Source organism: Rhodamnia argentea, chromosome 3 (genome assembly GCF_020921035.1).
Source record: "Rhodamnia argentea isolate NSW1041297 chromosome 3, ASM2092103v1, whole genome shotgun sequence".
Lineage (NCBI taxonomy): Eukaryota > Viridiplantae > Streptophyta > Magnoliopsida > Myrtales > Myrtaceae > Rhodamnia > Rhodamnia argentea.
The window spans coordinates 27,390,499-27,404,700 of record NC_063152.1 but is presented as its reverse complement, the minus strand read 5'-3'; the positions used below and the strand labels follow the sequence as shown (position 1 = coordinate 27,404,700).

Sequence of the window (14,202 nt, the reverse complement as noted above, 5' to 3'; positions counted from 1 at the left end):
TAGTGAAAATGGAATAGATTTAGTCATATAGAAGGTGGAAATAGTTCATATCAATCCCTAATAAGAAAAAGAGAGTTATCTTCTCACACTTTCACTCAAATAAAACCTGGAGTGTTGGATGTGTTAGAATTATCCTAATGTGGTCTACATTAACGAAAACTAATATATGGGTTGGTTTACTAAAGTATGGCATATACTCTTAATATATTTTAATATGGGCAAGCTTAGTGTTGTCCGTAGAGGCACAACCCGTGATGAGAGGGTCCGCGTCGAAGCCACTATAAAAGACACAAGTGCCCCCTCTAGCTATTTGTCTCAGAAATTGTACCCCATTTTTCTGTGGTGGTTCTCTCATTGGCCAACAACAAACCAAAAGGAATAGAGTGGAAGACTTGGTCTCGAGAATCGTCATCATTCCACATAAAGATAGATTCCAAACTAAGCATGTTCGATAACCCTTTTCTTTATTACATATGTGTTTCTAGTTTTGGTTATGAGGATCCCGGTTGTGCCACGTTTTCGTGGGCTAACATTTAGTATCAGAGCCGCCTAACCAATGATAGAAACTATTCTGTTTTGATCTATTTCGAATGTTTTCATCCAATAGGATTTATTTCTGATTACATATTCAAAAAAAATTACCCTTTTTTAAAGAACCAGGAACAATTAATTGGAAGCTGAGGTCGTCTTCCTTGGATTTGCAATCTAATCTTTATTTATAGGAGAAAAATGTTTTTTTTTTTTTGTGTGGATTTTTTTTAATTAATTTTTTTTTGGTGGCTGTCTCCACCCACCTTTTTTTTATTCAAATAATAACATTTTAATTTATAATTACCAAAAAAAAAAAAATAAAAAAATAAAAAAAAAAATAAAAAAAAGGAAATTAAATATTTTTGGTGTCTTTTTTAATAATTATTTAATTGTTTTTGGGTTTTTTTTTTTTTGTGAAAAAGGGGAATGGGTTATTAATATAGGCGGCGGCGACAATGGTGGTGTGGACGATGCACGGCGGACGGTTCGGCGACACGTGCTTGGGGTGGAGGCGACTGGTGAGTGGGTCTTGTGAGTCTCGAACAATGCTCGGTGGAGGAAGTGCACGAGTGGTGCTTAGTGGACGGCGAGGCTCGCTGCAGGTCAAGTGGAAAGCGGGGCGGCGAGGGCTTAGGCGGAGCTTGAGGGCAAGAGGTCGTCGGGTGGTTGGGGGGGGGAGCCGAACAAATGAGAAGAAGAAGGTGGTAGTGGATGGTGGCGCCGGATGGAGGAGGAAGGGAGGGGGAGCCGAACAAATGAGAAGAAGAAGAAGAAGAAGAAGAAGAAGAAGAGGACAAGAGGTCGTCAGGTGGTTAGGGGGGTGTGGAGGGGAGAGAGAGAGAGATGTGACTAGTAATAAGTCGGGTGGAGCCCACAAGGTCTTGGAATGACTTGAGACTCATGCAAGCTAGTTGACCAGTAACATTGTGATGGAGTATATTATTTGAGGATTGTAACCTATGGACCATAGGTTAGCATGTGAAACGAAGAGTTGTGAAAATGAGTGAAAGGTTGGTAATGACAAGTATGAGTCGGTAACATAGTAGGACTTGCCAAATAAATTTGTGAGTTACCGAGATCAATGATGACCTAGAATAAAGTTAAGATTGCGAAATGTGATAATTAAGGAAAAACAAGTGATCAAAGTACGCAGCAAAAGTTTGGCAAGGCTACAAGGTTGAGTGAGATAATGATTGTAAAGGCCTTGCTTTTGTTAAAGAGAAATTCTTGGCAGAAACCCATCCAATAGCTTTAGTGTTAGTCTAGATAGCACGGAGATGTATCCAAATTCGAAACAATAGTACTGGTGGAATGGTATGAAGGCTGGCTTAGCCAAGTACGTGGCAAAGTATTAGATGTACCGGCAAGTTAAGGTACGGCTTTGTAATTCCGGTGGACTACTGCAATCACTGGAGATTTTAGAGTGAAGGTGGGAGCATATCATAATGAACTTTGTGATAGGAATTGCCAAGAAGTTAAAGGGGACACGATTCAATTTGGTCGTAGTTTGCGGATTGACGAAGTCTACTCATTTTATAGTAGTGAGAAAGGATTTTGCTTTGGACAGATATGTAGAGCTGTATGTGCGGAATATTGTATGACTTCGTGGAGTGCCGGTGGCGATCACTTCGGATAGTGATCCCAAGTTCACCGCCACATTTTGAAAAAAGTCTCGAGACCGTGTTGGAAATGAAGCTGCAGTTTAGTATGGCCTACCATCCCTAGACAAATGGCGGGTTTCAAAGGATAATTTTAATGCTAGGTGATATGATGTAGGATGTAGTTGTGGCTGGTAGGGAAATTAGTGACAACTTCCGGCTATTTGTTAGTTAAGAGATTGTCAATCGATACGTATGGTTGGCTGATTTCTGTAGTTAATTGTGGATATGGTATGGCAATTGATAGATAGATTGCACAGCAAGTTGAGAGAATGACAATTTAGGTTTGGATTTTTGGAGTTAGATGAGGTAACTTGTCTAGACGGATTGTGGATACGAAATAATGACAAGTTGGTTATTGAGGATCATAGGCTTGAATCTGACTTGTGTTTTGAGGGTCGCATTATAGTGTTAGTGCGCTGAGTTGACATAAGGATTAATGTGAAATGAGCATTGTATGACGAGCAATGAGGACATCACAAGATGTCGGTATCTTTATCTTTTTGAGGTTGTGTAGTGGCCTAATTTCAAGGACGAAATTTCTTAAGAAGGGGAGAGTTGTGATGTCCCGAAATTTCGACGTCGATCAGAAAAATGGATTCGTTAGATTTTAATCGCGAATTCCGGCCTAAGGAAAAAGTACATTAGAAGTACCATAACTTGTGTACGGCGTTCACTTGAGAGCCATAACTTTCAAAAATCGTTCACTTGATTGCTACGTCGGAGCAAAATCGTTCATTTGAGTGACACGTTAGATTTCCGGCATGCCACGTTAGCTTTCCGGCGTCCACGTCAATATGGCACTCAAGTGAACGATTTTTGAAAGTTATGGCACTTAAGTGAAGGTTTGAAGTTATGCACAAGTGAATGCCGTACAAAAGTTATAGCACTTCTAGTGTACTTTTCCCCTCGCCTAATAAGCAAATTTGAATTTTTTGGGTTTAAGAGATGATGTTTGGATTTATTCTAGGATGTCGGTCGAAATAGATTAGGTTTTGGTAATTTAGTTGTTGTGTAGTAATATCAAAACCCTCATGCTAGAGCCCAACCTTGACCGAGCCCGAGTTGTGAAAGTATCAAAATACCCTCGATCGTTTATGCCAAATGACCAACCAGTCCTAAAATATCAAATGACCAAATTGCCCTTGCCTTTATGCACTAGAGGATAAGAAATTCAAATTTGGACGTGACTCTATTGGGCCCCCATGTCAAATCTCCACTCACTTAGCACCTCATCTTGTTACTGAAGTCCACTCACCTTTCTCTCTCTACCTTTTTTTTCTCTCTCTCCCTCTCTCTCCTTGTCGCTGACTTGTGACGACCCCCCTTCTTTCCTTTTATACGTCTTCTTCTTCACTCTTCTTTTCTTTCTTTCATTGAACAGCCTCTTCCACCGAACACCACTGCCACTACCACCCCCGCACCATCTCCAGCCATCAAAGTCGTACATTGCCGTCCCCCGTGGCCGCTACTACTTCGAGCTCTACCAGCTCGCCGTGACCCACCAAACTCACCAGCTGCTATCGCTATCCACCTCAGTCCGTCACCGACCTCGCGCTACGCCACCTCTCTTTGCTTTTTGCCCAATCATGCGAGGCCCGGGAGATTTGCAAGCTTCACCTTCCCTCTAGGCTATGCATCACGCCGCCACCAGCCCGATACCCCGAGGCCGTACTATGCCGATCCTCGGTTAACCCATCGCTTAGTCATCGTCGCTCACCCTTCGTGCGCCTCTTTGAACCAGAGTTCTCCAAGCCCCGGTGACCCGTGACTCCACGCGACCCCGGCTTGCTCAACTTGCACCCCCGCATCACCTTAGCCACGAGCTTTGCCACCCCACGCCTTCGCTAAACCACCACCCCACCATCAAACCGACCCCACCCCTTAGCCGAGTTACCACACCGCAGGTCCGAGGCCTTCAGCCGACGCTCAACCGCCCGTCCACCTTGCCACTGTTTCGCCGTCAACCGCAACTCGCCGAGCACCCACAAGCTTCGTTGGACTGGAACCGTGAGCCGAGAGCCCATGATCGCTGTGGACCGCCGCCGCCTTGGTCACGAGCTTCATCGTTGTCGCCACCGTCATAGCAAATCATGGTTTAGTCGTGAGTTAACCCCTAACTCACGATTAGATCGTTAATTACGTTTAGAGTTAGTTTAATTAGTGTAACTAGAGGTTTAGGTAGATAATTGTGGTCGGTTTAGTTGGAAAATCGATTTAGATTAAATGACCACGATTAATTAAGTTAAACCGGATAGCTAAGTAGACTGTGGTTAATTGGTTGACTGCAGTTGTTTGACCGCAAGCAAGCGATTGGTTAGAATAAACCGGTCAAACTACTCGTGAGCGATTGGATCTTGCCTCACACATTTCGATTCTTTTCGAGTTCGAATTATGTTGAGCATTGAATTGAGCCAAACTTGAACTTCAAATGTGCAACTCGAGTTGCTCGCGAGACCGATAAAATAAGTTTGTTTTCAGTTGCATTGATTCTTAGACTATGAGTCCGAGTTTAGTTCAAATTTCATGCAAATCTTATTGACAAGTCCAATTACATTAAATCTTTTGAAAGTTATTCAAGTTGAGCTCGAGTTTAGAAAATCCTACTCTCAATATAACTTAACAACATCGTGTATTGTAAAATTAAATCGGGTAGAATTGAGGTGAGCTATGAATACGGAGATGTGTCGACTAAACTTTATTTCTATGACGCCCTTAGATAAGAGCGCATAAATCATAATGAACTTGCGCATTTCTCACGAGACTCGATAGAATAAGATTCAAGGATATAGGACATAACAGGTGGTCCTGCCCCACCACGTCATTAATATCGGGCCACTCAGTGACCAACACATGCCGCCACGTTAGCGAAAGGGTCCCTCAAGATGGTTTGAAATCCAAGTTGGCCCAAGTTCAAAATCCTATCTAGAGCTCGATCCTGACTGCCAGTTCCTAGTGAATTTTTTGGAAATGAATGTGGACACTATTGCACCTTCTTAGCCAAAACCAGCATTCACTCGCTCCTTCCCTTCTCTCCCTCTTCCTCAGCATGGAGCTCAACCATTCCTCCACCCCCTCCTATACTTTCCGAGATGATTTCCCTTTCCATCCGGGCACTTTCCTGGAAAAATCCCTGCAAAACCCTGGCACAGCTTCTCGCTTGACCTCGAGGCTCCTCCTCCGCCTCCTCCGAACGTGAATGGCATCTTCTACAAGCTCCGTCACAGCCATAATACCGACATTCTTGATGATGACCATGGCTTCTCCATCAAAGGCTCCTCATCAAACCCCTTCTCTTAGGTGGACTCGACCCCACAGCTCAACCCGCCATTTCATTACCCATCAGCCGATACTCACCCGACCGTAACTTTCCCTAGAGGGTTCGACCTTTGCGTGCCACCACCACTGCCGACCCCTGCTCCTCCTCCTCCATCCGTGGAAACCTTGCCAGAGTGCGGCGACAACAACGATGGTGTAGCAGCGCATGGCCAGGCGGAATTCAAGAGCCTCTTCGACTACGGTCCAGTCAATCACCATCTTCATCGTGATCCGGTGACGGTGGACCGCCATATCATGCCTTTGCTTGACTTGAATGAACCGCCATCGCTGAACGAGAGGCTCGGTGAGGAGATCTCTTTGGGTGGCATGAACTCAGACAACCAATGGGGTCATGAGCGGGATGACGGTGGTAATGATTGGAGCAAGAGAGAGGTGGTGATAGGTCTGCCGCATCAGCAGCAAAAGCAGAAACGGGGAAGAAGAAGCGAGAGAGAGTGAGGATGGCAAGGTTGACAAGGAACCTTTGGTTGTCAAAGGCCAGTGGACTCTTGAAGAAGACAGGTTAAGACTTGAAAAGATTCCCTCTTTTTTTCTTGCTTCTTCTTCATCTAATTTTTTTTTCCATCCGGTTCTGATTGTTTTTCCTTTGACATCTGGGTTTTTATCTTATTTTCCTGGTTAGGGTTTTTGGGCATGTTTTCTTTTTCCAAATGTTGGGAATGATATGTGAAGAAGAAAATTATTCATTGTTTGAATATATTTTTCTTCTCATTTATGTGCAGACTCTTGACAATGTTGGTTGAGATGCATGGAGCGAAAAAGTGGTCTCAAATTACTTAGATTCTAGAGGGGAGAGTCGGAAAACAGTGTAGGGAGAGATGGCATAACCATTTGAGGCTTAATATCAAGGTTTTTTTTTGTCTCTTTTTCCTTTAAAAATATGTTTTTTCTTGCCCGTAATTTGCTCTTGATCTAGTCTCTACATCCATTATACCTTCCATTGCATAAATTTACATTGACCATCATACTCATCTAGTCATGTATTCCTAAATAGAATCACAATCAGATTTGATAAATGAATCCCATACATAGGAAGTGTATCTAGAGACAGATATTTGATATGCATATAGATTAAAGGATACGAGCATTCAACACTCATTGTGATTTATCATAAATTCATTTACCCTCCACAATTGAGAATATGTGTTTGTTTTATTAGTCCTTAGAAAAAATGAATTTATTTCCTCATCTTCGCCGACGCGTGTTATTAGTGCGTGGAACTCGTGAGTCCATTTGTTTCTTTTGTCGTTATTTAATTTTTGGTTGACTTACTTCTTAAAGTTTGCCGATACGCTAGTTATCCTGCATCATCTAGTCAATATGAGACAACTCACAGGCATGCATGGGATGAGTGACCATGCGAACCAGACTTTTCGGAAACCACGCTTCATAAGCAGGGCTGTAAAAAATCTCAAAACATGTTTTGATTCTTATTAAATGTAAATGTTTCTTTCCTAACTTTTAGGACAAAAAGACACCTTAAATGCGAATATTTGTATACGGCGTTCACTTTGATGCTAATATTTTTTTTGAATCACTTAAGTGCTAATTTTTTTTTAAAAACAGTTATTTAAGTGCCACCTCCAATGAAGTCCCCGGAATTTCTCACCGTTGGCACTAAAGTGATTATTTTTTCTCCGATTTGATACTAAAGTGATCGATGATCACTTAAGTGCCAATTTTTTTGAAAGCGATTATTCAAGTGCCAACTCTTACGAGGTCCCCAAAATTTCTTGCCATTGGCATTAAAGTGATCATTTTTACTTCTATTTGACACTTAAATGATCTAAAAAAAAATATTGATATCAAAGTGAGTACCGTACACAAATATTAGCATTTGAGGTGCCCTTTTGCCTAACTTTTAGTGAGAACAATCGCACAAATCCTTCACACACTTCCATGCTGTAGATCAGCATCTATTTAAGAACAAAACAAAAGGTTAAGTTACTTGATGAAATCCAAATTCTTCCATTTAACTCATAACATATACCTAATTAATAGCCTAGAAAAAAAGGCTAGGAATACACCACAATTAAGCATTAATAAGATCCACAATTATATTAAAAGGGTGTAAATAGATTCATTATGAATTTGCCTCATTTTTCCTCCAAAGAAACTTCACCATAACATATATCAAGAAAATATTTTACACCTTCATTTAAATAAATGTACTTTGTAATATATTTGATCACTTAAAACTGAAAAATATTAAGCTAGAGTAATCAAAGACGCACCACCAAAATTAAGAACTTTGCCAAAAACCTTAACTCACGAAACCGGGGAGTAAGTTTTTCTGTATCCTCCTCTTTTTCTGCCTCTTCTTCTTCGTTTGGCTCTCATTGTCTGCTTAGCAGAAGGACCCGTGGAGCATCAAAGAAGATAAGATCCTGATTCAAGCACACATGCGGATTGGGAACAAATGGGCCGATATAGCCAAGATATTGTCTGGAACGACAGATAATAACATAAAAAATCGCTGGAATGCCACCAAGCGCAAGCAACTCTCTCAACGCAAGTTCCTCCCAAACAATGACGATTCCAACCTCTTGCAAGACTACATTAAGAGTGTCACCACTCCGTCTCCTCCAGAACGATCGGCACTGGCTTGTGGTGGCGACCACAAAACTGTGAAGCAGTCATTGTCTTTGTCGACGACAGCCATTTCTCATGGCTCGGATGTACAGCCTAAAGCGGTCAAGCGCCCCCAGCAGGCCCCGAATCACCACTACCACAGCCAGTCACTGCTGCTGGCTCAGAGGCCTGCCAGCAATTACGTCAGTTTTCCAATGGTTGATGGGAATGAAAATCTTGGGTTTTATTAGATGACGGTCCATTATTATCATCAGGTGCTGAGTGAATGTGAGTAATGGGAGTGAAGAGAGATTTGATATTGAATGTGAGCTAAACTCGGAGATGAGCTCGGTGATGGATGGTGATCGCTATACCACCACCATCACCCTCATCACTATAATCACTATCACCGTCGGGAGATTAAAGAGCTGGACTTCCTCGAGATGATGGCTCGCTGAAGTGGCTAATTGTGAATTCATAATATGTGCTTCTCAAAATGTTGTCTTTGTGCAAAACTCATTTGTTTCCCAGTTTGTTTATTGGAGACCTAATGTTGTTGTTCTAGTAATCGTATGTGAAATAGAGACGTCTTTTGTTTTATTCTCATATAACCATGTGTAAGGGTGTCTACGACTATGTCATGGTTGATGTGATAGACCTGGAAGAGATCTAATATTATTGCCTGTGCATGTGTTTAGCTCAGTTTTTCAGTGTTTGCCTTGACATCTTCGGTCGTATTAAGGCTCCTATCGCTATCTCTCACCTACTAACTAATTTGCTACATGAAAACAAGAAAAGAAAATGCAAGGGGATCGTGTGAAATTTCTACAGTGAGACTAGTTAAGAATTATTCACAATGTCACCACAAACCTTTCACGAAGTATTAGTGCAGGAGTTCTTATTATTGCTTCTCTTTTCAGGTAAAGATTAAACCCTATCTACTTTGGTTATGTACAAAGCTAGTGAGTGTTCATAAGATTTCGGAAGTTGGCAATTGGGTACAAACGAAATTTCGTCTGAGCATTTTAACCTCACGGATGCACACATAAGTAATGCATCAAACCCTATCGACTTTGTTCATGTACAAAACTAGTGATTACAAGATCTTGTAAGTTGGCAATTGTCTACAAAAGATATTTTGTTTGACCATAATATCTTCGGTTTGAACTTTCAAATACATGTCTGAAGCTCGAAATGTATTTCCAACAGGGAAATATTGTCAAGGATAAGACAATTTGCGTGGAAACATAGTCATGTTCCCCATTCTTTTGGCTTTTGAAGGTCCTATTAGAGTTTAACCTTGAACGGGGTACTATTGTTTTATGAGGTCCATCATGCCCACTGTTCGGACGGGCTTTGCTTGACTCTGTTTTTGCATGATTAGACCTAACCAATCTAATCAAGCTCACCATAGATAAGGACTCTCAAATTGGGAGACCAATGGATTAGGGAAGGTGATGAATGTAAGCTTATTTTTGAAGCTAATGAAGGTAACGTTGGGTTCGGAGTCGCTAGTAACATCAATGTCTTTGGTTTATTTGATTTGCTTGTGGTTTGAGTTGAAACTTTTAGGTCCATTGATGTTGAGATGAGTGTAATCTCAATTGACCAGAGAAAGGCCTAGTCTAAAAGCATAACCTAATCAAGAGAAATGCACCAGTTGCAAGCTTGCAGGATCCACTGAGTTGCACAGGGCTAAAATCATAACTTGGGCAACCTACCCAAAATCTGGCCACTCCATGAATCTAGCAAGCTTGCAAGATTGAGAATTGCATTGTTTTGAAGAGTCAAGTTGCAAATAATGAACGGGAAGCAACAAATGAAAATTTGAAAAATGCCAATTCATAAGGCCGAAAGAGACACATTATTTACACAACATATGGTTTGCTGCAGTGAAACAATAACCAGACGACACCATCTGATCAGCAACAAGAACCGCATTTTTTTATGTGTCAATTCATGCTTACAAGCTCATGCTTAACTTAAGGGGAGCTAGTGCAGCTAAAACTCATAAAGGACCCATCTTTGTTAAACTCGCACTTCTTTGTCGTATAAGGCCACATAGCATGAGCGAAGTACATGAAAATAAATAAAACTCTATGGAGCGTCTCATTGATTATGCGGTCGAAGCCAAATTTACATAGAATTCTAACAGCTTATTTTGCTGTTGTTAAAAAAAAAATGAGCGCAATGGCCGTCCATCTTGACAAAGTGCTTTGCTATTTAACATGTTTTTCCGTTATACTAGATACATAGATTCCAAAGTTTGAACCTTGAAGCTACTATTTGAACAAGTGATTTTGAGTCAAAATGGCACTATTGTATTGGTTTCATACATTAGGGGTGACACTTCTGCCCCGAACTTGTGATGCTCTTGCAGACTAACAACACCAACATGAAAAACACTTTCTTTTTCCTTCTCAAGACCTAAAATAAGACAAAGAAGCTTAAAAATGCTAAACTACATGTTGCAACAAGTACATGACTCGACTCACAAAGTTGCCATTGACTTCACCGAGAAAGGACGCCATCGAGAAAATCTAAGATATTTTTTTTCACCAAATTCTCATTTGACAGCATCGAGAATTAGGTTCTGCTTTCTTCGGCTTTCCGTAGTCCAAAACTTTGGCATCCAGTGCATCAGATAATGTGTCCCGCGACAGATTCCCAATCATATAGGAGTAATTAATATAAAAGGAAAAAATCACCAAAAATTCTAAACTATGCCCTCTTTGACACATTTACTTTAAATTTTTTTTATGACACAAAAAATCTCAAAACTTGTACTTATATGGCATATTTACTTCAAACTGGTACCAATTTGACACATTTACGTCAAACTTTTTCTTGTAACACAAAAAATCCTAAAGTTGTAGTCATATGACACATTTACCTCAAAATTTGGGTAAATGTGTCACATGCTCACAAGTTTGGGATTTTTGGTGTCACAAAAAAAAAAAAAAAAACTTTGCGGTTCATGTGTCACTCGTTTATAAGTTTGGAATTTTGGTGTCATAGGAAAGAGTGTGGGGTAAAGATGTTGCGCTGGTACAAGTTTGGGTTTTTTGGGTCACAAAAAAAAAAGTTTGGGGAAAATGTGTCACTATGAGAATAATTTGTATTTTTTGGTTATTTTTTCCCTAATATAAACTGCAAGAAAGTACAATTTTGAATGAGAAGATGGCGAAGAATTCCACTTACTTCAAGTCTCACTCTTGAACCTTCCATAGCAAGAAAGAACGAACTGTCTTTGGAGAAGGAAATAGAAAAGATAGCACCCTACAACAATGGCAAAGATCAGTATTCCGATTACATACAACAGTTTACAGCTGCAGTAGAAATAAAATCATGAAAACAAAGGAATATTCATGAGAGTCGGACTCTAAAATAACTAATTCCTAACTTGCGCTGTTAGTGCAATCTATGGAGTGATGCCAAATGATTAATATAATCAATAAAAAGTCCTTGCTTGAAATTTTTACAATTCCACAAAAAAAAGAAAAAAAAGATACTGTTTCCTCTGTAAAGATGTTGGGCTCAATTTGAAGATCCTATAACTATAAAACGAAAACCTTTTTCACTTTTATATTGACCCATACCCAAAAAAAAACCTTCAACTTTAGCATTTGTCATAATTATATCCAGAACTTTTTCTTGCCTCATTAAAAACCTCCAACTTTTACTTTTGTCCCAATTCTACCGGTCTAGTACAAAAAAAACCTTCAACTTTAGCATATATCCCAATTATATCCAAATTTTTTGTGCCTCATAAATAACCTTCAACTTTTACTTTTGTCCCAATTCTGCCACCGTTAGTCTTCCTTCCATAATCACCATTAGTTAATCCTACTTAGTATTTCCAGGTCATTGATGAATTACACCTTGGCAAAGCCGACATGGAAAAATCCAGAACTTCTTTTTTGTTATTTGCTTCCTCTACATATTTCGTGGAGATACAGAATCAGTCAAGACTACATGTTTCGTGTTCTCTCCGGCACTAAATATCCCAAAGAACAACTAGACATGAAGATATTTGGATGAACGATCTAAAACCTTGTCATCCCCGAAACTTACTACATCTGAATTTCGAAGATTCATTGGTAAGTTTGGCAAGAAAATTCGAGCTAGGATTAACGAGCGGTGATTATGGACGGAAAGCTGATGGTGGTAGAATTGAGATAAAAGTAAAAGTTGGGGTTTTTATGAGACAAAAAAAATTTCGATATAGTTGGGACAGATACTAAAGTTGATGGTTTTTTTGGGTATTAGAACGGTAGAATTGGGACAAAAGTACAAGTTGGGGGTTTTTTTATAAACAAAAAAAAGTTTTGAATATAATTGTTACAAATGCTAAAGTTAGAGGTTTCTTAGGGTATTAGGCCGTTTTATATTGTAGAAAACCACATGTTCATAATCAAGGAACGGAACTTTCTGTATGAATTAGGTGCAGGGTACATATTTGATTAATTACACCATCAAATGTAACAAATGTTAGATCATTTAACATGATTTTGTGTTTAGACCACATGATTAAAGAGGTTACCTAGGCTATTTAATAAAAATGTGATTGACAATAAAATAATTCATTATCATTGGACACGTTCGTCGAGTTCATCGCCGGCCGGCCCGGTATAGCTCGACCCAACCACCAACAGACCCCGCCATTGCCATCGTCAGCAGCCATACCAACAAGCTCCTCAATCCCTTCATCAATATCACCAGGGACCGATGGCGAATGTTGGCACGTCCTCTGCAACGGAGTCCCGTGTGCTCCACCTTCTTCGGCATCAGCTGCAAGATGGTGTACGTGCGAGTCATGCCATGCCGGCCTGTGTTGGGAACCATCGGTGTGCTCGATCTAGGGCTTGGATTAACCAATCAAAAGCGTAGATGGCAATGCCCGTCGCGTGCGTGCGAGAGACAGGAGGATAAGATGCAGAAGATGGAGGCCCGAAGAAGAAAGAAAAGAATGAAAGAAAATGAAATAAAAAGAAAATCAGAAAAAAAAAGGAAGGAAAAGAAAAGAATACAAAGGAAAAATTCCAATGGACGAAATTGCCCTCGGTATAGTGGCCGGCTGACGAAGATTTGGCCGGCCAAGTTTGGATTTTTATTTGAGATCAAATGAGCATTTTAGATCCTTATTTATAATAAAATTCCCCTTATTTTCTTTATTTAAAAAATGGATATGTTCACTAGATATCCTAAAACTTATTACGAAAGTGCAATTGAGTCTTAAAATTTATAAAAAGTGCCATCGAGTTCTAAAATTTGCTAAATTGGTAAAAGTAACATCCTTCCGTTAACTCCGTCCAACTTAGTTAATAAAAAATGCTGACGCAATTTAATATTTTCTCTCTCTTACATGACAATGACATGGCTAAAATGAGTTGTTTTTATCCAAATATGATTTTTTATAATTTTTATTTAAATTAATTGTAAAACATAAGGGGAAAAAAAAGAGAACCAGCGACGAGGGCTGGGCTTTGCAGCCCTCATCTCCGTTGCCCCACCATCATTAGGAAGGGCCGGCCATGGTGGGGTGATGGTGGCAAGAGTGGTTCCGTTTTGTTCTGCTTTAATTTTTTGGCTTAAAATTATATTAAAAAATCAGATTTGGACAAAAACGATGCTGTTTTAATCACGTCATCATCACGTAAGAGAGAAAAAAAATATTCAAAACATTCAAGTCTGTATTTTTCATTAGCCAAGTTGAACGGACTTAACGGAATAATTCGATTTCATCAATTTGATTATTTTTAGTACTTGATCGTAGTTTTTGTAACTTTTAGGACTCAATTATATTTTTGTGCTCAATTATATTTTTGTGATAAATTTTAGAAATTAGAATACATCCTTTTATAAGATAAACCTACTGTCTTGAAATTTTTCGCTTTCCTTTTCAGAGTTTTTCAACCAAAAGGAAGAAAAAAAAAGTTAAATGGCCCCTACTGGACACGTGGCGACTAGCTAGTGGCGTGAACCATGAGACTCTGATGCAGTCCAAACTACCTAATATTTTCTTCGCCCCTGGCTCCCTCTGCGCCCCCTCCTCTTCTCTCTCTCTCACACCAACCGACTGTCCTTTATATGCTCGGGCTGG

General features: G+C 40.0%; 1 protein-coding gene across 1 annotated transcript; it reads left to right on the top strand.

Annotated features, from left to right (window-relative positions):
• The first annotated feature begins 7,930 nt into the window (after positions 1–7,930).
• LOC115728419 (transcription factor MYB119-like) lies at positions 7,931–8,350 on the top strand. Its single transcript, XM_030658752.1, has one exon. It carries the CDS (start codon positions 7,931–7,933, stop codon positions 8,348–8,350), a length of 420 nt encoding a protein of 139 aa, XP_030514612.1.
• Positions 8,351–14,202: the final 5,852 nt, after the last annotated feature.